This window comes from Lagopus muta, chromosome 16 (genome assembly GCF_023343835.1).
Source record: "Lagopus muta isolate bLagMut1 chromosome 16, bLagMut1 primary, whole genome shotgun sequence".
Taxonomy (NCBI): Eukaryota; Metazoa; Chordata; class Aves; order Galliformes; family Phasianidae; genus Lagopus; species Lagopus muta.
The window spans coordinates 13,196,780-13,220,293 of NC_064448.1; the positions used below are offsets into that span (position 1 = coordinate 13,196,780).

At 51.2% G+C, this 23,514-nt stretch overlaps 3 protein-coding genes across 11 annotated transcripts in view; all 3 read left to right on the forward strand.

Moving 5' to 3' along the window:
- The window catches only part of LOC125701229 (dynein light chain roadblock-type 1-like), a 59,247-nt gene extending 56,039 nt beyond the window's left edge, over positions 1-3,208 (forward strand). For all 5 annotated transcript variants that reach the window (XM_048962934.1, XM_048962933.1, XM_048962931.1 and 2 more), the window contains exons 3-4: positions 84-251; positions 2,682-3,208. In XM_048962934.1, coding sequence (XP_048818891.1) covers positions 84-251; positions 2,682-2,725 — 212 coding nt within the window. In that variant the 3' untranslated portion in view covers positions 2,726-3,208. The remainder of the gene's footprint in view (positions 1-83; positions 252-2,681) is intronic.
- MAP1LC3A (microtubule associated protein 1 light chain 3 alpha) overlaps positions 1-23,514 on the forward strand; it is a 63,961-nt gene that overhangs the window by 3,833 nt on the left and 36,614 nt on the right. The window contains exon 1 of one of the 3 annotated variants that reach the window (XM_048962918.1): positions 7,030-7,417. The exons of 1 other annotated variant lie outside the window; for it this stretch is intronic. In XM_048962918.1, the coding sequence (XP_048818875.1) occupies positions 7,045-7,417 (373 nt within the window). In that variant the 5' untranslated portion in view covers positions 7,030-7,044. Of the gene's footprint in view, positions 1-7,029; positions 7,418-20,657; positions 21,046-23,514 lie in introns of those variants that run through there. One more of the 3 variants, XM_048962919.1, reaches the window with a different exon arrangement.
- Positions 9,923-16,840, forward strand: LOC125701236 (dynein light chain roadblock-type 1-like). Of its 3 annotated transcripts, none has more exons than XM_048962988.1 (4): positions 9,923-9,986; positions 13,115-13,190; positions 13,710-13,877; positions 16,310-16,840. In XM_048962988.1, exons 1-4 carry the CDS (start codon positions 9,984-9,986, stop codon positions 16,351-16,353), a joined length of 291 nt encoding a protein of 96 aa, XP_048818945.1. In that variant the 5' UTR covers positions 9,923-9,983; the 3' UTR covers positions 16,354-16,840. The 3 variants fall into 3 exon arrangements, with proteins under 3 accessions (XP_048818945.1, XP_048818948.1, XP_048818946.1); XM_048962991.1 differs by lacking the exon at positions 9,923-9,986 and adding an exon at positions 10,325-10,378; XM_048962989.1 differs by lacking the exon at positions 9,923-9,986 and adding an exon at positions 10,717-10,770.

Consider the following 23,514-nt stretch of genomic DNA (forward strand, 5'->3'; position numbering starts at 1 on the left):
AGTTGGATACGGTGATACCTGGAGGGAGTTGGTTCAAAAGCTGTGTTACTGACCCTTGCTGTCCCCGTGGTGGCTTCTTGCAGGTATTCCTATCAGAAGCACTATGGACAACACCACAACCATTCGGTATGCTGGCCTACTGCAGCACTTCATCGTGAGGGCAAGGAGCATCGTGCGCGACATCGATCCCCAAAATGACCTCACCTTCCTGCGGATCCGCTCCAAGAAAAATGAAATCATGATTGCTCCAGGTAAGAGGAAGCAGGCTGACAGCACCCAGCAGATACTTCTCTCGTGAGGTCTGCCAGAGTCGCCTGTTGGCTTCTCTGCAGTAGAGATGCTGTGAGCCTGAGAAATGAGTTCTGCATGCTGCTTTTATTCATGTTACCCACTCTGTTCTTTTCCAAAGGCTTTGCCCTTCATTGCTTTCTTCAGTTGGAAATTTTATCACTGACCTTAGCTTGCTTTTTCATGCCGCAGTGTGCGAAATCACTTTCCTCGTTTAATTTTCTCGGAGTAGAAATGGTTAATTAGCATTTGACAGCGTGCTGCAGCCTCTCATGCTTTGTGTTTTTCAACATGGAATCCAGAAAGTTGGAAGGAAATGTTTTGAGACCAGTTTCACCTAGCTGAGTGCTGAACTTACGAACCAGTGTCATGCATTGACATGGGATAGTTCAATTGGAAACTGGCACAAGGTTGGACCATCACTGCACGTCCTGTCCTTGGTTCCCAGCAGCAGATCCCAGCTGCTCCCTCTGCTCCCCCTCCTCAGGGGCTGCAGGGCACGGTGAGGCCGCCTCTCAGCCTCCTGTTCTTCAGACCAGGCAACCCCAGTGCCCTCAGGCTCTCCTCACAGCACTCGTTTTCCTGCTGCTCTGTGTCCTCCTCAGGATGCTTCCAAGAACCTCAGTAACCCTGCAATGTTGTGGAGCCCAGGGCTGTACACAGTGTTCAAGCTGAGGCCACACCAATGCTAAATATGGTGGAAGAATCACCTCTTTTGACCTGTTGGTTGTGCTTTGTGTAATACACCCCAAAACGTTTGCCTCTCAGCTGCCAGGGCACACTGCTGGCTCTTGCTGAGCCTGCTGCCACCTGTGCCCTCGGTCCCTTCCCACTGAGCTGCTCCAGCCACTTAGCTGTAACATCTGCTAATTCCCTCAGAAGCAAGTCCTGCCAAACTCCATGGACCATGGCCGTTCAGCTGGTACAGCTGCATCCCTACAATTGTAATGTCTGCTAATTGAAAGTTACTGCTTCCTCTGTGATGTCCTCCAACTCAGAGGTCCGGGCAAACCAAGATCTGTTGCTGTTGTTAAATACTGAGGCAGAAAAGGCGTTAGACATCTCCACCTGTGAGGTGACCTTTCACCCCAAGTATCAGTCCCCTGTTTTCCTTTGACCTCCTCTTGCTGCTGACAAACTTGCAAAAGGCTTTTTGTTGTCTCACACCACACTGCTCAGCATCAACTCAAGTACAGCTTTGGCTTTTCTTGTTTTCTCCCTGCAGATCCGAACTGCAGCTCTGTACTCTCCCTCTGAAACCAGACCTTGCTTCCAGATGCTGTGTGCTTTCTTGTTTTGCCCCAGTTCCAGGTGTTCCCTCTTCAGCCAGGCCAGCTGCCCCACTTGCTTGGCACATGGCACAGTGGCATTGCCTGCTCGCAGGCTTTTGAAAGGCGTTTCTTGAGAAGTGACCAGCTCTCCTGGGCCCCTGGATACTGGAGAGCAGAATTGTAGGGAACACTGCTAATTTGCTCCCTGAGAAGCTTAAAGTTTGCTCTCTTTAAAAGCTTGTGGTGACAATTCTGCCTTTTTTTTTCCTCCTTACACTAAAAGTGTTGAACTCAACCACTTCATGATCCCTGTGGCCACGACGGCTGCCTGCTGTCACAGCTCCCATAGGGCCTTCCCTCTCGTACATGAAGTGCAGGAGGGCTTCTGTCCTAGCTGGCTCACTCAGTACCTGTGAGTACTCGTTCCACTTCTGGCTCAGAGGAAAGGATTTTAACATGGAGCTGTACTGGGTCACAGAATGTGGCAGCAGCCTTCTTTCTGGAGGTACTCCTCGGTATTTCAGCCAGCTATGAAACAGGGATGAGTTGCATTAATGGTGCAAGAACTCAGCTTTGTTCCTGTGGACTGTAGTGGCATTCTGCTGGTGGGGAGGCAAAGAAGGAGGCTGGTGCTCCAGCAGGCAGCTGTGCAGGAGCTGGTCGGAGCAGTGCTTGGGGAAGAGAGGCTCTGGGGTTTGTGCTGGTGCATCCTCTCATTTCCATACGAAAGATGGAAAGAGAAATAACCATTACTCCAGAACAAATGCAGCTGGAGCCCCTTTGGTCCAGCAGCCTGGCTGTGAGATATGGGAAATCGCTGTCTTGCGCTGCCTAGTTTGCTTAAGTCATTGCACGTGTCAGTTATTCTCGTTTATTAGGGATGAACGGTGTTAAATTTGGCTCTTGAGCATGTGAGACTTTTCCACCACGAGACTCAGATAAGTGATCCAACACGTCAAACCTGTTCTGATCACTGGGGATGAATGTCAGGACAGCGTATCAGTGAGATACGAGAAAGAGACAAAGCTGGAAGTTCCTGTATTTAGCAACAGGGATGCTTTTCTTTGTGAATCAATATCAACAATGAGAGAATAATTTGTTTTTTTTTCTTTTCCCTTCCAGAAAAAGACTACTTCTTGATTGTCATCCAGAATACAAACGAATGATTCCACTCACTGGATCTGCTTTTTTCCCTTTGCCCTACTTTCTTTTTTTTAATTTAATGCTAAAGTGTAGAGCTCTGGTATTAACTCTGTTGTGCCACTTCTGCGATGTTTTGGAGGAACCAAAGCAGGTGTTCTTGTTGTCTGTATGCTTTTGACACATAGAAAAATGGCTTCTTTTGGGATCACTCGTCATTTTGAGAAGGAAATGGTGAATTAGAACCTGGTGACCTTGGCAGTGAAAAAAAGTAAAATAAAAATGCAACAGATGCTTTTAATAGTTGACAACATAACACAGAAAACCCTAGTAACATTCTACAAGATTATTCTCTGTACATTTCCATGATCCTGTCACCATTAGTAGAGTTGAGCTCTTACACTGTTACTTTTGAATGACTAAGTATGAAACCTTCCTGTCCTGTTGTTCTCTCTTATTTTATGTTACTTGAAAAAGTCTGGTCATATTAAATTTAAAAAGTGTCATCAGTGATGGCTTTTGTCTTGTTTTTCCTTGTCTTGTAAGGAATTCAATCATTGTCACAATTGTTTTTTGTTTTTTTTCCTTCAAAAAGTAGAACCTTTGTAGGGCGTTTTACCTCTCTGCTGCTTTCTCTGAACAGTGATCCACTGAAAATACATGTGCTACATGCTTATAATTGCCTGAGAGGTTGGAGTGTCTTTCCATCACGTCTCTTTGTTGTCTCAGGCAGCAACAGAGGTGCTGTGCCTGAATGCAGACATCGAGGCTCTGTTGGAGCTCTCAGCTGTCGCAGTTCAGGAGCTGCTTTCATCTGATCCTTGCTCTCGTCATTTTTCCGTGCATGTTATTAAAGATAAAAATGTTACCTGGTTCCTCCGAAATAATAAAGAAAATGTTTTTCTGTAGCCTTGAAAAGGTCTTGTAACTGCATGCAGAGTTGAAGGGTTTGTGCCCGGTGTTTGTGTCACCAGTTTGTCCCATGTGGCAGACACAGCTCTGCCTTGTACTGAAATGTCCTTGCGCTCTGCAGAATGCCACAGCCCACGTTAAAAAATGGTGCATATTGTCTTGTGCTGCATTTCCTTTGTGTGCTCAGCTCAGTACTGGGAGCGGCATCAGCAGCGTGCAGCGCTCCGAGAGCCCTGTTCCTCCCCAGGCTGCTCTGTCCCATGGGATGGGAGGGCTGTGCAGTGAGCTGTTCCATCTTGCCTGCTGGGCTCCCTCCTTTTCACCCCTCTGACCTAGAAGTTATGTGCTGGCAGTTCTATCAGCACAAAAGGATTTCCCTTGATTCAGTAACTGCAGCCTTACTGGGGGATGCTGCTGCTTGTGCTGGCGAGGGATTGCTCCTGCCTGACAAATCCGTGTTAGCAGAAGTGCCCAGCCTGTGTTCAGATCTGCCTTCTGGAAGCTACAGGCAGTGCTGGGAACACGGGGTAATGCCTGGTTAGTGCCTGGTTTTACACCTGGGAACAGAATTAGAATCTGTGTGATCTCAGCAGGTTATGGGATCAACCGGGCAATTGGCTGCAGTAAAGTTTTGGAGTCTGTTAGTAAAAACGTTGGTGTTGGTTTGGACGCTTTTCTGCATTTCAGAGCAGAAAGTTCTGTGGTGTGTATGTGGTGACTAAGCAGCAAAGGTCACCTGGATGTTCAGCATTTTATAATGTGTTTTCAGACTTGGGCATTAATTTACAGACCGTTTCTATTTTTTTAGATGGTGTTTTTGACCGTAAAAGCCAGAAATGTTTTCAGAAGAGAACAGAAATCCTAACTTGAAATCGCTCCTATGGTCAGTCCTGCAGCACCTGCCTGTCCATATTCTTTGGTATTTTAAGAACTTGTTCATATTTTGAGCACCTCGGCTGTCATCACTGTGACTCAGGGTTGGCTGCTGCTCAGTTCGTGAACTGTTTCTCCCATCAGATGTCTGACCACACCAAACTGGTGCCTCCCTGCAGTCAGGTTCTGTGCCAAGCAATGATTAATGTAAACATCCATCTCCTAGGTTAGAAGTCTAACTCACATAGCACGCATACGCTGACTTTTAGTATTTAATTTTGATTTGATACCCAGCAGCTTATACGAAACATGCCATCTGTTACAATTTAATTAAATATTGTCTCCAGAAAATTACTTCCAGCAAGCTGGAAGCTCTGGATAATATCTGAATAATGAGGCAAGGCAGAAGAAAAACATGTCTTCAGTTGTTTCCTTTCTTTTTTATTGTTTGTGGCCGGAGAAACGTTTCCCTGCAGGCTGTGACCTGCTGGTGTGTTTTCGCTTTCCCTGGGAGGTGCGACTGCTACTCTTAGTGCTGAAGAGTTTTTGGTGCCCAGCATTCTATTTGACTCTTCCTTAAGGTAACTATCCTGCCATCCTATCTGTATCCTGTCTGCCTTTAGGACAGAGGGATGTTTGTTTTCCCCTAAGAGCCTGTAGGCAGCCAGTTGAACAACGAAGATCATGCATGCTTTCTGCATTGCATTGAGGCCGTAAATGAGAGCATAAACTTCCAGTGAAATTGATTATATGTGTGTGTGTGTGTATTCCAAGGTGCTGTTCCCTATCTGACTTTGAATGTATTGAGGAACTTGAATAAAAGGGTCTTGAAGCTGATTTTGGGGTGCCACATCCAGCTGGTGAGGGCAGGGCCTTGTTTATGTTACGCTATTGCCAATTTTACACCAGGTGAATCAAAGTTGTTTCATTTTTATTTTTCAAGTAGGGTGGATCAAGGTGAAGAACAATACTCTCTTTTAAAGTATTACATATACATGTACATACATATGTATATATACACATAACATACGTATTATGGAGATAAAGCTTCTTGGATCTGGAGCATCAGAAGAGTCCCAGAGATCTGACAGGAAGGAATTGCTCTGCATAGGTGTCAGGGAGGTCTTCAGTAAGGTTGGCTGTAGAAAAGTGAAGGCCAGGAAAGAGTCTGGGTGATGTTTTGCTGCTTACCTGTGTTTGCTGCGCCTGGGCCTAGTCAGTCATGGGAATTACTGACATTCAGGTAAAACTATTGACAACAGCAAATTGAAGAAGACAGAAGAATATGCATTATGCTTCTAGGCTCTTTTTCGTAGCCTGAAAACAGAGAACACTGACTCAAAGACTGGCTTGGAAAACACTTGCGCTCTGTGGCTTTGAGCTGTTCTGTGTTACAACTGCAGAACGGCCTGACTTGCTGTCTTTGGGAAACGGATCCCTCTGAAGGCAGAGGAAGCACTGCTGCAAAGACTGAGCAAACAAACCCTGGTGCGTTAACAAGCTGATGAAAGGGGTTTGAGTTACGGCTCTGCGCTGCAAGCAGCAGCACTTGAGGCCCAGCCTCCTACTGAGATAAGGACTTGGCAGAGGAATGGAGGTGATAACACCCAAAAGATCGCAAAAGACAGACTAGTGGAAACACCTGTGGATCTTCAGACAGGTCTTTCGCCTGCTATGGACATATGGATCTTTCAGCAGCTATTTGTCTGCCTGAGATACGCTGTGATTGAGCAGCACTTCTTTCACATACAGGACATCTGTTTACCTTGTCTTTATTAAAGCTTTTGCTAGGCACAGCTGAAGGGAATGAAGGCAAGGCCTCCAGCAGGGCAGGCTGCCCGTTAGTTAGCCCTGAGCAGAGCTGTGTGTGCGGGGCTGCGGGGCGCTGAGCTCTGACAGAACCATCGCTGCCGAAGTCTGAGCATCATCACGGTCTGTGTCAGCAGAAATATACTTCAGCAGCACCACAGCATTCCTCAGGGAGCTTCCGTAGAGTCACAAACGTGCAGAGTGCTTATCACCAGTGGGGCTCACCCTGCAGGAATGCTAGCATGTATAAAGCTGGCTGTTGGTCCTGTGTTGCTGCAGGACGGCTTGCTGCGGCTGGTTTGATCCCGCCGGGTCGGTCTGTCCATCTGTTCCTCATCAAAAACGGTCAGTGCTTAGCAGGTTAATAACAGTAACAAATTCTTCATGTCAGCCTGCAGTCTGTAATGTCAGTCCACTTGCTTTATCTCAGTACTGCAACTTTCACTTCTGCATTTTTTGATGAAAAGGACCCTTTTGATAATCAGAGCATTTTTAAAAGATGCACGGAAGCCTGTATGTCTCTTTGAAGCAGGGATGTGTTCCATGTGTGCCTGTTTCCACAGCCTGTCGTACACCACAGGGCGTTGTTTCATAACACAGCTTTCATTGCAGCATGCCTTCACGGGGACGTTAAGTGTGGCTCTGTGCAAAACGTTGTCGCTGTTTGCTGCTGGGTTTGATTCATTCACAGCTCTAGAAATAGCCCGCTCTATTTGTAGGTGTGATTTGGTCTTCAAGGCACGCAGGCAGCATGCGCAGCAGGGTGAGACAGCAGGATGGGCCGCTCCAGGGTGCGAGGGGCAAGAAGCAGAGCGGGTGGGGGCTTCACCCATGGGCACAGAGTGGTGGGACGGGGGGTGGCTTTAACTACAAGAGGGGAGATTCAGCTCAGATGAGCATTAATTACTCTGAGGTAATCAGAGCGGGACAGGCGGCCCCGCCCCTCCGCAGGCACGTCACGGTGACGTCACGGCCCTCCGCCGCCCCGCCTGCCGCGGTGACGTCACCGCCCGCTCCGCCGCAGCCCGCGCAGCCGCGCCATACGGAGCCGCCGCCGGCACTGCGCTCCGGCCCGGCCGCCGCCATGCCTTCGGACCGGCCCTTCAAGCAGCGCCGCACCTTCGGTGAGCGAGCGGGCGGGGAGGGGGCGCGGCGCTCGGAGGGTGAGGCGAGGCCGGGGCCGTGCGGTGCCGCGGGGCGGGCTGTGCCCTCCGGCCGGGCTGTGCCTTCTCCTCGCGGCGCTGAGCGCAACCCGCAGAGCGCACCGCGCTGCCCTCGTTTCCCATCGTTGTGCCGCCCGGATCCGCGCTCGGCCCGCTGCGTGTCGTGCGGGGCGGGCCGGCGGGCCGAGCCGCTCACGCCGCGGTCCTTTGGGCTGCCGGAGGGCGGTCGCCTCTTCGCAAATCGCCCCGGTGCCCCCGCCCGGCTCGCCGAGGGCGCCGTGCCGCGCTGCCGAGGCCCGGCGGGTTCCGGGCTCGCCTGGAAAGCGGCGTTTTGCTGAATGGAGGCGGTGGGAAATGTCCGATGAGGCGGCGGTTCCCGCACGGGGCGCAGCGCTGTGCCGGGCCCGGCAGTGCGGGCTGCTGGAGCTGCTGCTGCTTCTGACCTTTGCCGGCCGGGCGGCTGAGCCCAGCGACCCGCAGCCCTTCTCAGAAGCTTTTTATTATAAGCAGCAGCATCCTAAATGACACCCTTCGTAACCGCCTGCTGGAGAAAGTAAACATGGGTGCCTGCTGGGGGTTGTGCTCCCTGCTGTGTCTGTGGCAGTGTCTTTGGGTTGGAGGTGAGGTCTGACGGAGCCCCTCAGCTGCCATGTACAAACCTGCCCGTGGATGCTGAGGGAGCTGCATTCTGCTTAGTCAGATGCGTGGTAGGAGTCCAGAACAGTTCCCAGAATGAAGCTGTGGTCTGTGTCACAGGAACGGGGTGTCCTGGCTGCAGCCCATGTGCGGCCGCCTGCTGACCCTGCGGTGCTTCCTATGAGGAGAGCATCTTTGGGCTGAATGCTCCCATCCCAGGTGCGGTTTTCTGGGAGTTTGCCTTCACTTCTGGCAGCGTACTTCTGGTACAGGAAAGGCAGCAAGCAGGGAGAGCGGCGCATAGAACTGAAGAGCAGCCTTCACCAGGTGGCAGCGGGGTGAGAAAGGGGATTGTCCATCTCCGCTCTGTCCCTGTGAGACCCCACCTCCGTACTGCATCCAGCCGTGAGGCTGCTGGCACAGGAAGGGCACGGAGCTGCAGCAGCGGGTCCGGAGGAGGACACAAAGGTGCTCAGAGGGCTGGAGCACCTCTGCTATGGAGACAGGCTAGGGAGCTGGGAGTGTTCCACCTGGAGGAGGGAAGGCTGCAGGGAGACCTCATTGCAGGCTTGCACAATTTAAAGGGAGGTTATAAACAGGAGGAAAATGAACTTTTTACACGGGTAGATGATGAGAGGACAAGGAGGAGCAGTTTAAACTAGAGGGAAGATTCAGATTAGATGTCAGGGAAGAGTTTTTCTCTGAGAGGGCGATACAGCACTGGCATTGCTGCCCAGAGCTGGGGTTGCCCTGTTCCTGGAGGTGCCCACGGCCATGGATGGGGCCCTGGGCAACCTGATGGAGTGGTTGGCAGCCCTGCCCACGGCAAAGGGGCTGGAAATAGGTGATCTTTGAGGTCCCTTCCAGCCCAAACCATTCAGTGATTCTGTGACTCACCAAGTGTGAGCTGGCCACGCTTATACCAGTGAGAAGACCACTAATGGACAGTGTCCCACGTGCTGTCCTGCGCTTGTCATAACTGTTATGCTTCATATTTGGCCTGGAGCTGGGGCTGTTCAGTGGGTTGGCTCGTCTGCACACCGTGATAGGAGGGTTCATGTAATGGCGCTGCAAGAGCTGAGAGCCCTGACATGAGGTTTGCTGCTGCTTTTTGGTGCCTGGCTGTCTCTATCTGCCTGTGTTACTTGCCAAGGGCATTGTGTGACGTGAGCTGATGTGGGGCTGACTAACAGCACTTACGAAAATGCTGAATGGATGATAGAAGGTGAACAGATGCCGACGACAAATGCCAGTGAGGTATACAGACCACAAATGCTGATTATTTTTTATTTTGTTTTTGTTTTTAAAGAAAAGCTCCTGACCAATAGCCAGCAATAATACAAAATACAGCCTGCATGTATTTTGTTGATTATTTAACATTGTCTTTGCACAAAAAGCATGAAGTATCCACTGAACCAGCAGGGTGGAGGTGCTGCTGACGGTAGGATCAGCAGCCCTGGCACTCCCACAGCAGCATTCCATGCATCGTCTGTTTGTGTCACCTGCTGGGTTTGTTGTGCTCTTGGAGCTGTCTGATGCCCCTTGTCTTCAGAAGGTTGTTTGGGAACAGGCTGCAAGAAAAAAGGAAGGAGCTCCTGCCTGGCTCTCGTGCCTGCACAGCTCCCTGCTCCCACGTGCTCCAGTAACCGGCTGCCGTCTCTTTGTACATGTGTTCCTTGAGGCTGCGTCTCTTCAGGGCCACGGCCGGTCTAGTATGAGATTGAAGTACGGCAAGCCGGGCCCGACCGTTACCGCGGCGACGCGCTAGACCCCTCTCAGAACGAGTGCTTCCGGGTTTAGCAGCGCGCCCCGCCCTCTGATTGGTGGAGCCGGCGGCGCGTGCGCGCGGGGCATTACTGGCCGTTACTGGGCGCTGAGGCGGCGGGTCACGATGGTGAGTGATGCGGTCGGGCCGGGGCCGCTCCTCAGGCCGTGCTGCGCGGCTTCGGTGCTGAGCGCGGGCCGGGGCTGCTGGGGCGGGAACTGCGGCGCCGGGATCGCTAGGGAGCTGCTGGGAGCCGCGGGGCGCTGGGGCGGCCGGCACCGCCCGAAGCCGTGCGGGGAAAGGCCGCGGCGCTGCCCTGCACCGCTGCGGAGTCTGAACGCCGGGGATTCTCGGCCGGCCGCCGGGCCCGACCGTTACCGCGGCGACGCCGCTTGAGCCCTCTCAGAACGAGTGCTTCCGCGTTTAGCAGCGCGCCCCGCCCTCTGATCGGTGGAGCCGGCGGCGCGTGCGCGCGGGCCGTTACTGGCCGTTACTGGGCGCTGAAGCGGCGGGTCGCGATGGTGAGTGATGCGGTCGGGCCGGGGCCGCTCCTCAGGCCGTGCTGCGCGGCTTCGGTGCTGAGCGCGGGCCGGGGCTGCTGGGGCGGGAACTGCGGCGCCGGGATCGCTAGGGAGCTGCTGGGAGCCGCGGGGCGCTGGGGCGGCCGGCACCGCCCGAAGCCGTGCGGGGAAAGGCCGCGGCGCTGCCCTGCACCGCTGCGGAGTCTGAACGCCGGGGATTCTCGGCCGGCCGCCGGGCCCGACCGTTACCGCGGCGACGCCGCTTGAGCCCTCTCAGAACGAGTGCTTCCGGGTTTAGCAGCGCGCCCCGCCCTCTGATCGGTGGAGCCGGCGGCGCGTGCGCGCGGGCCGTTACTGGGCGTTACTGGGCGCTGAAGCGGCGGGTCGCGATGGTGAGTGATGCGGTCGGGCCGGGGCCGCTCCTCAGGCCGTGCTGCGCGGCTTCGGTGCTGAGCGCGGGCCGGGGCTGCTGGGGCGGGAACTGCGCCGCCGGGATCGCTAGGGAGCTGCTGGGAGCCGCGGGGCGCTGGGGCGGCCGGCACCGTCCGAAGCCGTGCGGGGGAATGCCGCGGCGCTGCCCTGCACCGCTGCGGTGTCTGAACGCCGGGGATTCTCGGCTGTCTGTGTATCCGAGCTGCGGGTCGAGACAGCCGGAGGGAAGGCCGTGTTAATTACCGGCTTCTTCAGGCTGATGTTCTGTGGAACCCGGAACATCCTTTTTTTTTTTCTAATTGTACATTCGTGGCAGGATGCTTCCTGTCCAGATTGCGGCGGGTGATTGTGGCCTTAGGGCTCAGTCTGTGTGGAAATAAAGGAATGCGGATGGAAGCTTTTTGTGAAGAAGTGCAGCAGCTCGTTGGGACATGCAGTGCTGTGGGACTGTGGCTCACGTTTTCTAAGCAAAACTGCCGTGCTGATATGCGGCTTGTATGTCCATTAGTTTATGTAAGAGTCTGACAGGAGGAGATTCTGATTTCCTTTTACAGAGCGCATCTCTTTCCCAGATGCTATCTCTTGCATCACCCAGCCTTATGTTGGGATTAAGGTTTTGTTTGCTGCTCAGATTCAGTACGTGATGTTTTTCTGGGTGATGTTTTTGTTGCCTGGTGGATGGCAGGGGCTGAGTGAGGTGTTGGGGAGGAGTCTCCTCTGTGTGCAGCTCCGGAAGACATCCCTGAACAAACAGCTGTGAGCTGCCAGAGCTGCTCCCCCTCCTCTGAGTTGGGTTAACTGCTGGTTGGTAGAGGAGATTCAAAATCAGCGTGGTTCTGTCTGGATGCTTCTTGGCACCCAAGCAGATTTGTTGAGGTCTGTTTAGGTATTTGATGACTTTGGGCTCAGATGCATTTATGAAGAAGACAGGACGTTTTTTCAGATGGAACAGAGAGTTCCATCTGAACAGAGCCGCTGTTTATCACTCAGCATTTTCACACCCTGTAGTTATCTGGGCTTTTTTTCTCTTTCCTTGTCTCCCAAGTGGAAGCAGTCCAGCATTCAGAAGAAATCAAGGCCTCCGCCAAAGCAATTAAAGTTTGTTTTTTGGTTGTTTGTGTTTTCTGTGTAGGATAATAATTCTGCTTTGTCAAAACAAGCTCAGGTGGTGCTGTGTGATCATAGCAGCAGTCTGCATTACTCCGAAAGCTCCCAAAGCCCCGTGGAAGGTTTGCTGGCAGTTCTTAGGCTGAACTAATGCTTTTTTTTGCTGACACAAATCACCTCTCCCAGCTGGGGAGGTGGGCAGGGGGTTACTCACGGTGCCTGACAAATGCAGCCCCGTTGCCAGGTGCCCCCTGTAGCTCTGGCCTTTCCCATGACTTTAGCTGATTCTTTTGTTCTGTGCCAGGTCTTGCAGGATCTGAAATGTGCAGCACGCCTGTGTTTCCTTTACAGGGAATCAAAAACATAAAAACTGATGCTTGGGCCTTCAGTCATCTTTTTTTCTTTTATCTCTGGGGGAGTTGATTTTCCAAAGTAGTGATCCCTACACCAACAGTAATTCTAAATAAAGAGCACGGATCACTTCTTCCTTTTGCTTTTTATGTTTTTAATTCCTCTTAGCGCTGGTTTGAGAAAAGGGAGGATAGTTTTGCATGTAGAGCGTGCATTATTCTGTTTTGCTCATGAATTCCATTTGTAGGTACACAAATTTTGCTCTGTGCCTATACTGTAGCAGTCTAAGAAGTCTTCCCTGTGTGAGCCAGCAGTAAGGAGCTCATTCATGGGGCTGCAGGAGGGTTGGGAGGAGGAGAGGGTAAAATTAAAAGAGAGTTCCAAGTTTGCACAAGATTGTAATCACAAACGACTGAAGATTACTCAGACAGATCATAGGATGGCTTGGGTTGGAAAAAAGCCTAAGGATCATCAAGTTCCAACCCCCTGCCACAGGCAGCACCGCCAACCTCCAGATCTGGCACCAGACCAGGCTGCCCAGGGCTCCATCCAATGTGGTTTTGAACACCTGCAGAGATGGGGCATCCGCAGCCTCTCTGGGCAGCTGCTCCAGCACCTCACCACTCTCTCTGGAAAGAACTTCCCCCTGATATCCAAAATGAGTGGAAACCAACTAAAAAGACCAGGCAGAGAAAACAGTACTAAAGCACACAGTGCTTTTTGGAAAGGTACAGGCCGTGTCTGTGTGTCATCTTTGTGCATCTTTACTGTCAGGCACATTGTTGTGAGGCTTTAGTTGAAGGCAACCAGCACCTGTGATCTTTTGATTTGCGCTGTTTTTTGCAGGCTGAGGTAGAAGAAATGCTGAAGCGAATTCAGAGCCAGAACGGACTGCAAGGAATCATTGTTGTTAATTCTGGAGGTACTGTCAGTCTGTTTTCTCAGATCATAACTTACACCACTCGTGCTTTTTAAGGAGTTGCAGTTGATGTCTCTCTCAGCGGAGATTTTCCTGTACTTAAGCTCAGCTGTTAAAATTGTGTGTCAGTTTAAGCCAAATGTTTTCTAGAAATAATCCTTAGAAAACATGGCAGATGTTTCCACTCTCCCCCTAAAACACTTATTTTTGTTTTTATTTATCTGTTTATACATCTCAGATGAGTAACTGGCAAAGCAAAAGGAAACCACTGATGTTAGTAGAGGGAAGCAGTTATTCTCACCTTCATCTGTGGTTGCAGAACTTAACCTCTCTGTCTTATTTCTGTTCATGCTCTTCTTTTAAGCTTTCAAAAGAGCACTCCTGCTCCCACCCCCCTGTTTTAGCTCTCTAACCCATACTCAGGTTCACTGGCCACTGCAGTTGGATACGGTGATACCTGGAGGGAGTTGGTTCAAAAGCTGTGTTACTGACCCTTGCTGTCCCCGTGGTGGCTTCTTGCAGGTATTCCTATCATAAGCACTATGGACAACACCACAACCCTTCAGTATGCTGGCCTACTGCAGCACTTCATCGTGATGGCAAGGAGCATCGTGCGCGACATCGATCCCCAAAATGACCTCACCTTCCTGCGGATCCGCTCCAAGAAAAATGAAATCATGATTGCTCCAGGTAAGAGGAAGCAGGCTGACAGCACCCAGCAGATACTTCTCTCGTGACGTCTGCCAGAGTCGCCTGTTGGCTTCTCTGCGGTAGAGATGCTGTGAGCCTGAGAAATGAGTTCTGCATGCTGCTTTTATTCATGTTACCCACTCTGTTCTTTTCCAAAGGCTTTGCCCTTCATTGCTTTCTTCAGTTGGAAATTTTATCACTGACCTTAGCTTGCTTTTTCATGCCGCAGTGTGCGAAATCACTTTCCTCGTTTAATTTTCTCGGAGTAGAAATGGTTAATTAGCATTTGACAGCGTGTTGCAGCCTCTCATGCTTTGTGTTTTTCAACATGGAATCCAGAAAGTTGGAAGGAAATGTTTTGAGACCAGTTTCACCTAGCTGAGTGCTGAACTTACGAACCAGTGTCATGCATTGACATGGGATAGTTCAATTGGAAACTGGCACAAGGTTGGACCATCACTGCACGTCCTGTCCTTGGTTCACAGCAGCAGATCCCAGCTGCTCCCTCTGCTCCCCCTCCTCAGGGGCTGCAGGGCACGGTGAGGCCGCCTCTCAGCCTCCTGTTCTTCAGACCAGGCAACCCCAGTGCCCTCAGGCTCTCCTCACAGCACTCGTTTTCCTGCTGCTCTGTGTCCTCCTCAGGATGCTTCCAAGAACCTCAATAACCCTGCAATGTTCTGGAGCCCAGGGCTGTACACAGTGTTCAAGCTGAGGCCACACCAGTGCTAAATATGGTGGAAGAATCACCTCTTTTGACCTGTTGGTTGTGCTTTGTGTAATACACCCCAAAACGTTTGCCTCTCAGCTGCCAGGGCACACTGCTGGCTCTTGCTGAGCCTGCTGCCACCTGTGCCCTCGGTCCCTTCCCACTGAGCTGCTCCAGCCACTTAGCTGTAACATCTGCTAATTCCCTCAGAAGCAAGTCCTGCCAAACTCCATGGACCATGGCCGTTCAGCTGGTACAGCCTCATCCCTACAATTGTAATGTCTGCTAATTGAAAGTTACTGCTTCCTCTGTGATGTCCTCCAACTCAGAGGTCCGGGCAAACCAAGATCTGTTGCTGTTGTTAAATACTGAGGCAGAAAAGGCGTTAGACATCTCCACCTGTGAGGTGACCTTTCACCCCAAGTATCAGTCCCCTGTTTTCCTTTGACCTCCTCTTGCTGCTGACAAACTTGCAAAAGGCTTTTTGTTGTCTCACACCACACTGCTCAGCATCAACTCAAGTACAGCTTTGGCTTTTCTTGTTTTCTCCCTGCAGATCCGAACTGCAGCTCTGTACTCTCCCTCTGAAACCAGACCTTGCTTCCAGATGCTGTGTGCTTTCTTGTTTTGCCCCAGTTCCAGGTGTTCCCTCTTCAGCCAGGCCAGCTGCCCCACTTGCTTGGCACATGGCACAGTGGCATTGCCTGCTCGCAGGCTTTTGAAAGGCGTTTCTTGAGAAGTGACCAGCTCTCCTGGGCCCCTGGATACTGGAGAGCAGAATTGTAGGGAACACTGCTAATTTGCTCCCTGAGAAGCTTAAAGTTTGCTCTCTTTAAAAGCTTGTGGTGACAATTCTGCCTTTTTTTTTTCCTCCTTACACTAAAAATGTTGAACTCAACCACTTCATGATCCCTGTGGCCACGACGGCTGCCTGCTGTCACAGCTCCCATAGGGCCTTCCCTCTTCGTACATGAAGTGCAGGAGGGCTTCTGTCCTAGCTGGCTCACTCAGTACCTGTGAGTACTCGTTCCACTTCTGGCTCAGAGGAAAGGATTTTAACATGGAGCTGTACTGGGTCACAGAATGTGGCAGCAGCCTTCTTTCTGGAGGTAATCCTCGGTATTTCAGCCAGCTATGAAACAGGGATGAGTTGCATTAATGGTGCAAGAACTCAGCTTTGTTCCTGTGGACTGTAGTGGCATTCTGCTGGTGGGGAGGCAAAGAAGGAGGCTGGTGCTCCAGCAGGCAGCTGTGCAGGAGCTGGTCGGAGCAGTGCTTGGGGAAGAGAGGCTCTGGGGTTTGTGCTGGTGCATCCTCTCATTTCCATACGAAAGATGGAAAGAGAAATAACCATTACTCCAGAACAAATGCAGCTGGAGCCCCTTCGGTCCAGCAGCCTGGCTGTGAGATATGGGAAATCGCTGTCTTGCGCTGCCTAGTTTGCTTAAGTCATTGCACGTGTCAGTTATTCTCGTTTATTAGGGATGAACGGTGTTAAATTTGGCTCTTGAGCATGTGAGACTTTTCCACCACGAGACTCAGATAAGTGATCCAACACGTCAAACCTGTTCTGATCACTGGGGATGAATGTCAGGACAGCGTATCAGTGAGATACGAGAAAGAGACGAAGCTGGAAGTTCCTGTATTTAGCAACAGGGATGCTTTTCTTTGTGAATCAATATCAACAATGAGAGAATAATTTGTTTTTTTTTCTTTTCCCTTCCAGAAAAAGACTACTTCTTGATTGTCATCCAGAATACAAACGAATGATTCCACTCACTGGATCTGCTTTTTTCCCTTTGCCCTACTTTCTTTTTTTTAATTTAATGCTAAAGTGTAGAGCTCTGGTATTAACTCTGTTGTGCCACTTCTGCGATGTTTTGGAGGAACCAAAGCAGGTGTTCTTGTTGTCTGTATGCTTTTGACACATAGAAAAATGGCTTCTTTTGGGATCACTCGTCATTTTGAGAAGGAAATGGTGAATTAGAACCTGGTGACCTTGGCAGTGAAAAAAAGTAAAATAAAAATGCAACAGATGCTTTTAATAGTTGACAACATAACACAGAAAACCCTAGTAACATTCTACAAGATTATTCTCTGTACATTTCCATGATCCTGTCGCCATTATTAGAGTTGAGCTCTTACACTGTTACTTTTGAATGACTAAATATGAAACCTTCCTGTCCTGTTGTTCTCTCTCATTTTATGTTACTTGAAAAAGTCTGGTCATATTAAATTTAAAAAGTGTCATCAGTGATGGCTTTTGTCTTGTTTTTCCTTGTCTTGTAAGGAATTCAATTATTGTCACAATTGTTTTTTGTTTTTTTTCCTTCAAAAAGTAGAACCTTTGTAGGGCGTTTTACCTCTCTGCTGCTTTCTCTGAACAGTGATCCACTGAAAATACATGTGCTACATGCTTATAATTGCCTGAGAGGTTGGAGTGTCTTTCCACCACGTCTCTTTGTTGTCTCAGGCAGCAACAGAGGTGCTGTGCCTGAATGCAGACATCGAGGCTCTGTTGGAGCTCTCAGCTGTCGCAGTTCAGGAGCTGCTTTCATCTGATCCTTGCTCTCGTCATTTTTCCGTGCATGTTATTAAAGATAAAAATGTTACCTGGTTCCTCCGAAATAATAAAGAAAATGTTTTTCTGTAGCCTTGAAAAGGTCTTGTAACTGCATGCAGAGTTGAAGGGTTTGTGCCCGGTGTTTGTGTCACCAGTTTGTCCCATGTGGCAGACACAGCTCTGCCTTGTACTGAAATGTCCTTGCGCTCTGCAGAATGCCACAGCCCACGTTAAAAAATGGTGCATATTGTCTTGTGCTGCATTTCCTTTGTGTGCTCAGCTCAGTACTGGGAGCGGCATCAGCAGCGTGCAGCGCTCCGAGAGCCCTGTTCCTCCCCAGGCTGCTCTGTCCCATGGGATGGGAGGGCTGTGCAGTGAGCTGTTCCATCTTGCCTGCTGGGCTCCCTCCTTTTCACCCCTCTGACCTAGAAGTTATGTGATGGCAGTTCTATCAGCACGAAAGGATTTCCCTTGATTCAGTAACTGCAGCCTTACTGGGGGATGCTGCTGCTTGTGCTGGCGAGGGATTGCTCCTGCCTGACAAATCCGTGTTAGCAGAAGTGCCCAGCCTGTGTTCAGATCTGCCTTCTGGAAGCTACAGGCGGTGCTGGGAACACGGGGTGATGCCTGGTTAGTGCCTGGTTTTACACCTGGGAACAGAATTAGAATCTGTGTGATCTCAGCAGGTTATGGGATCAACCGGGCAATTGGCTGCAGTAAAGTTTTGGAGTCTGTTAGTAAAAACGTTGGTGATGGTTTGGACGCTTTTCTGCATTTCAGAGCAGAAAGTTCTGTGGTGTGTATGTGGTGACTAAGCAGCAAAGGTCACCTGGATGTTCAGCATTTTATAATGTGTTTTCAGACTTGGGCATTAATTTACAGACCGTTTCTATTTTTTTAGATGGTGTTTTTGACCGTAAAAGCCAGAAATGTTTTCAGAAGAGAACAGAAATCCTAACTTGAAATCGCTCCTATGGTCAGTCCTGCAGCACCTGCCTGTCCATATTCTTTGGTATTTTAAGAACTTGTTCATATTTTGAGCACCTCGGCTGTCATCACTGTGACTCAGGGTTGGCTGCTGCTCAGTTCGTGAACTGTTTCTCCCATCAGATGTCTGACCACACCAAACTGGTGCCTCCCTGCAGTCAGGTTCTGTGCCAAGCAATGATTAATGTAAACATCCATCTCCTAGGTTAGAAGTCTAACTCACATAGCACGCATACGCTGACTTTTAGTATTTAATTTTGATTTGATACCCAGCAGCTTATACGAAACATGCCATCTGTTACAATTTAATTAAATATTGTCTCCAGAAAATTACTTCCAGCAAGCTGGAAGCTCTGGATAATATCTGAATAATGAGGCAAGGCAGAAGAAAAACATGTCTTCAGTTGTTTCCTTTCTTTTTTATTGTTTGTGGCCGGAGAAACGTTTCCCTGCAGGCTGTGACCTGCTGGTGTGTTTTCGCTTTCCCTGGGAGGTGCGACTGCTACTCTTAGTGCTGAAGAGTTTTTGGTGCCCAGCATTCTATTTGACTCTTCCTTAAGGTAACTATCCTGCCATCCTATCTGTATCCTGTCTGCCTTTAGGACAGAGGGATGTTTGTTTTCCCCTAAGAGCCTGTAGGCAGCCAGTTGAACAACGAAGATCATGCATGCTTTCTGCATTGCATTGAGGCCGTAAATGAGAGCATAAACTTCCAGTGAAATTGATTATATGTGTGTGTGTGTGTATTCCAAGGTGCTGTTCCCTATCTGACTTTGAATGTATTGAGGAACTTGAATAAAAGGGTCTTGAAGCTGATTTTGGGGTGCCACATCCAGCTGGTGAGGGCAGGGCCTTGTTTATGTTACGCTATTGCCAATTTTACACCAGGTGAATCAAAGTTGTTTCATTTTTATTTTTCAAGTAGGGTGGATCAAGGTGAAGAACAATACTCTCTTTTAAAGTATTACATATACATGTACATACATATGTATATATACACATAACATACGTATTATGGAGATAAAGCTTCTTGGATCTGGAGCATCAGAAGAGTCCCAGAGATCTGACAGGAAGGAATTGCTCTGCATAGGTGTCAGGGAGGTCTTCAGTAAGGTTGGCTGTAGAAAAGTGAAGGCCAGGAAAGAGTCTGGGTGATGTTTTGCTGCTTACCTGTGTTTGCTGCGCCTGGGCCTAGTCAGTCATGGGAATTACTGACATTCAGGTAAAACTATTGACAACAGCAAATTGAAGAAGACAGAAGAATATGCATTATGCTTCTAGGCTCTTTTTCGTAGCCTGAAAACAGAGAACACTGACTCAAAGACTGGCTTGGAAAACACTTGCGCTCTGTGGCTTTGAGCTGTTCTGTGTTACAACTGCAGAACGGCCTGACTTGCTGTCTTTGGGAAACGGATCCCTCTGAAGGCAGAGGAAGCACTGCTGCAAAGACTGAGCAAACAAACCCTGGTGCGTTAACAAGCTGATGAAAGGGGTTTGAGTTACGGCTCTGCGCTGCAAGCAGCAGCACTTGAGGCCCAGCCTCCTACTGAGATAAGGACTTGGCAGAGGAATGGAGGTGATAACACCCAAAAGATCGCAAAAGACAGACTAGTGGAAACACCTGTGGATCTTCAGACAGGTCTTTCGCCTGCTATGGACATATGGATCTTTCAGCAGCTATTTGTCTGCCTGAGATACGCTGTGATTGAGCAGCACTTCTTTCACATACAGGACATCTGTTTACCTTGTCTTTATTAAAGCTTTTGCTAGGCACAGCTGAAGGGAATGAAGGCAAGGCCTCCAGCAGGGCAGGCTGCCCGTTAGTTAGCCCTGAGCAGAGCTGTGTGTGCGGGGCTGCGGGGCGCTGAGCTCTGACAGAACCATCGCTGCCGAAGTCTGAGCATCATCACGGTCTGTGTCAGCAGAAATATACTTCAGCAGCACCACAGCATTCCTCAGGGAGCTTCCGTAGAGTCACAAACGTGCAGAGTGCTTATCACCAGTGGGGCTCACCCTGCAGGAATGCTAGCATGTATAAAGCTGGCTGTTGGTCCTGTGTTGCTGCAGGACGGCTTGCTGCGGCTGGTTTGATCCCGCCGGGTCGGTCTGTCCATCTGTTCCTCATCAAAAACGGTCAGTGCTTAGCAGGTTAATAACAGTAACAAATTCTTCATGTCAGCCTGCAGTCTGTAATGTCAGTCCACTTGCTTTATCTCAGTACTGCAACTTTCACTTCTGCATTTTTTGATGAAAAGGACCCTTTTGATAATCAGAGCATTTTTAAAAGATGCACGGAAGCCTGTATGTCTCTTTGAAGCAGGGATGTGTTCCATGTGTGCCTGTTTCCACAGCCTGTCGTACACCACAGGGCGTTGTTTCATAACACAGCTTTCATTGCAGCATGCCTTCACGGGGACGTTAAGTGTGGCTCTGTGCAAAACGTTGTCGCTGTTTGCTGCTGGGTTTGATTCATTCACAGCTCTAGAAATAGCCCGCTCTATTTGTAGGTGTGATTTGGTCTTCAAGGCACGCAGGCAGCATGCGCAGCAGGGTGAGACAGCAGGATGGGCCGCTCCAGGGTGCGAGGGGCAAGAAGCAGAGCGGGTGGGGGCTTCACCCATGGGCACAGAGTGGTGGGACGGGGGGTGGCTTTAACTACAAGAGGGGAGATTCAGCTCAGATGAGCATTAATTACTCTGAGGTAATCAGAGCGGGACAGGCGGCCCCGCCCCTCCGCAGGCACGTCACGGTGACGTCACGGCCCTCCGCCGCCCCGCCTGCCGCGGTGACGTCACCGCCCGCTCCGCCGCAGCCCGCGCAGCCGCGCCATACGGAGCCGCCGCCGGCACTGCGCTCCGGCCCGGCCGCCGCCATGCCTTCGGACCGGCCCTTCAAGCAGCGCCGCACCTTCGGTGAGCGAGCGGGCGGGGAGGGGGCGCGGCGCTCGGAGGGTGAGGCGAGGCCGGGGCCGTGCGGTGCCGCGGGGCGGGCTGTGCCCTCCGGCCGGGCTGTGCCTTCTCCTCGCGGCGCTGAGCGCAACCCGCAGAGCGCACCGCGCTGCCCTCGTTTCCCATCGTTGTGCCGCCCGGATCCGCGCTCGGCCCGCTGCGTGTCGTGCGGGGCGGGCCGGCGGGCCGAGCCGCTCACGCCGCGGTCCTTTGGGCTGCCGGAGGGCGGTCGCCTCTTCGCAAATCGCCCCGGTGCCCCCGCCCGGCTCGCCGAGGGCGCCGTGCCGCGCTGCCGAGGCCCGGCGGGTTCCGGGCTCGCCTGGAAAGCGGCGTTTTGCTGAATGGAGGCGGTGGGAAATGTCCGATGAGGCGGCGGTTCCCGCACGGGGCGCAGCGCTGTGCCGGGCCCGGCAGTGCGGGCTGCTGGAGCTGCTGCTGCTTCTGACCTTTGCCGGCCGGGCGGCTGAGCCCAGCGACCCGCAGCCCTTCTCAGAAGCTTTTTATTATAAGCAGCAGCATCCTAAATGACACCCTTCGTAACCGCCTGCTGGAGAAAGTAAACATGGGTGCCTGCTGGGGGTTGTGCTCCCTGCTGTGTCTGTGGCAGTGTCTTTGGGTTGGAGGTGAGGTCTGACGGAGCCCCTCAGCTGCCATGTACAAACCTGCCCGTGGATGCTGAGGGAGCTGCATTCTGCTTAGTCAGATGCGTGGTAGGAGTCCAGAACAGTTCCCAGAATGAAGCTGTGGTCTGTGTCACAGGAACGGGGTGTCCTGGCTGCAGCCCATGTGCGGCCGCCTGCTGACCCTGCGGTGCTTCCTATGAGGAGAGCATCTTTGGGCTGAATGCTCCCATCCCAGGTGCGGTTTTCTGGGAGTTTGCCTTCACTTCTGGCAGCGTACTTCTGGTACAGGAAAGGCAGCAAGCAGGGAGAGCGGCGCATAGAACTGAAGAGCAGCCTTCACCAGGTGGCAGCGGGGTGAGAAAGGGGATTGTCCATCTCCGCTCTGTCCCTGTGAGACCCCACCTCCGTACTGCATCCAGCCGTGAGGCTGCTGGCACAGGAAGGGCACGGAGCTGCAGCAGCGGGTCCGGAGGAGGACACAAAGGTGCTCAGAGGGCTGGAGCACCTCTGCTATGGAGACAGGCTAGGGAGCTGGGAGTGTTCCACCTGGAGGAGGGAAGGCTGCAGGGAGACCTCATTGCAGGCTTGCACAATTTAAAGGGAGGTTATAAACAGGAGGAAAATGAACTTTTTACACGGGTAGATGATGAGAGGACAAGGAGGAGCAGTTTAAACTAGAGGGAAGATTCAGATTAGATGTCAGGGAAGAGTTTTTCTCTGAGAGGGCGATACAGCACTGGCATTGCTGCCCAGAGCTGGGGTTGCCCTGTTCCTGGAGGTGCCCACGGCCATGGATGGGGCCCTGGGCAACCTGATGGAGTGGTTGGCAGCCCTGCCCACGGCAAAGGGGCTGGAAATAGGTGATCTTTGAGGTCCCTTCCAGCCCAAACCATTCAGTGATTCTGTGACTCACCAAGTGTGAGCTGGCCACGCTTATACCAGTGAGAAGACCACTAATGGACAGTGTCCCACGTGCTGTCCTGCGCTTGTCATAACTGTTATGCTTCATATTTGGCCTGGAGCTGGGGCTGTTCAGTGGGTTGGCTCGTCTGCACACCGTGATAGGAGGGTTCATGTAATGGCGCTGCAAGAGCTGAGAGCCCTGACATGAGGTTTGCTGCTGCTTTTTGGTGCCTGGCTGTCTCTATCTGCCTGTGTTACTTGCCAAGGGCATTGTGTGACGTGAGCTGATGTGGGGCTGACTAACAGCACTTACGAAAATGCTGAATGGATGATAGAAGGTGAACAGATGCCGACGACAAATGCCAGTGAGGTATACAGACCACAAATGCTGATTATTTTTTATTTTGTTTTTGTTTTTAAAGAAAAGCTCCTGACCAATAGCCAGCAATAATACAAAATACAGCCTGCATGTATTTTGTTGATTATTTAACATTGTCTTTGCACAAAAAGCATGAAGTATCCACTGAACCAGCAGGGTGGAGGTGCTGCTGACGGTAGGATCAGCAGCCCTGGCACTCCCACAGCAGCATTCCATGCATCGTCTGTTTGTGTCACCTGCTGGGTTTGTTGTGCTCTTGGAGCTGTCTGATGCCCCTTGTCTTCAGAAGGTTGTTTGGGAACAGGCTGCAAGAAAAAAGGAAGGAGCTCCTGCCTGGCTCTCGTGCCTGCACAGCTCCCTGCTCCCACGTGCTCCAGTAACCGGCTGCCGTCTCTTTGTACATGTGTTCCTTGAGGCTGCGTCTCTTCAGGGCCACGGCCGGTCTAGTATGAGATTGAAGTACGGCAAGCCGGGCCCGACCGTTACCGCGGCGACGCGCTAGACCCCTCTCAGAACGAGTGCTTCCGG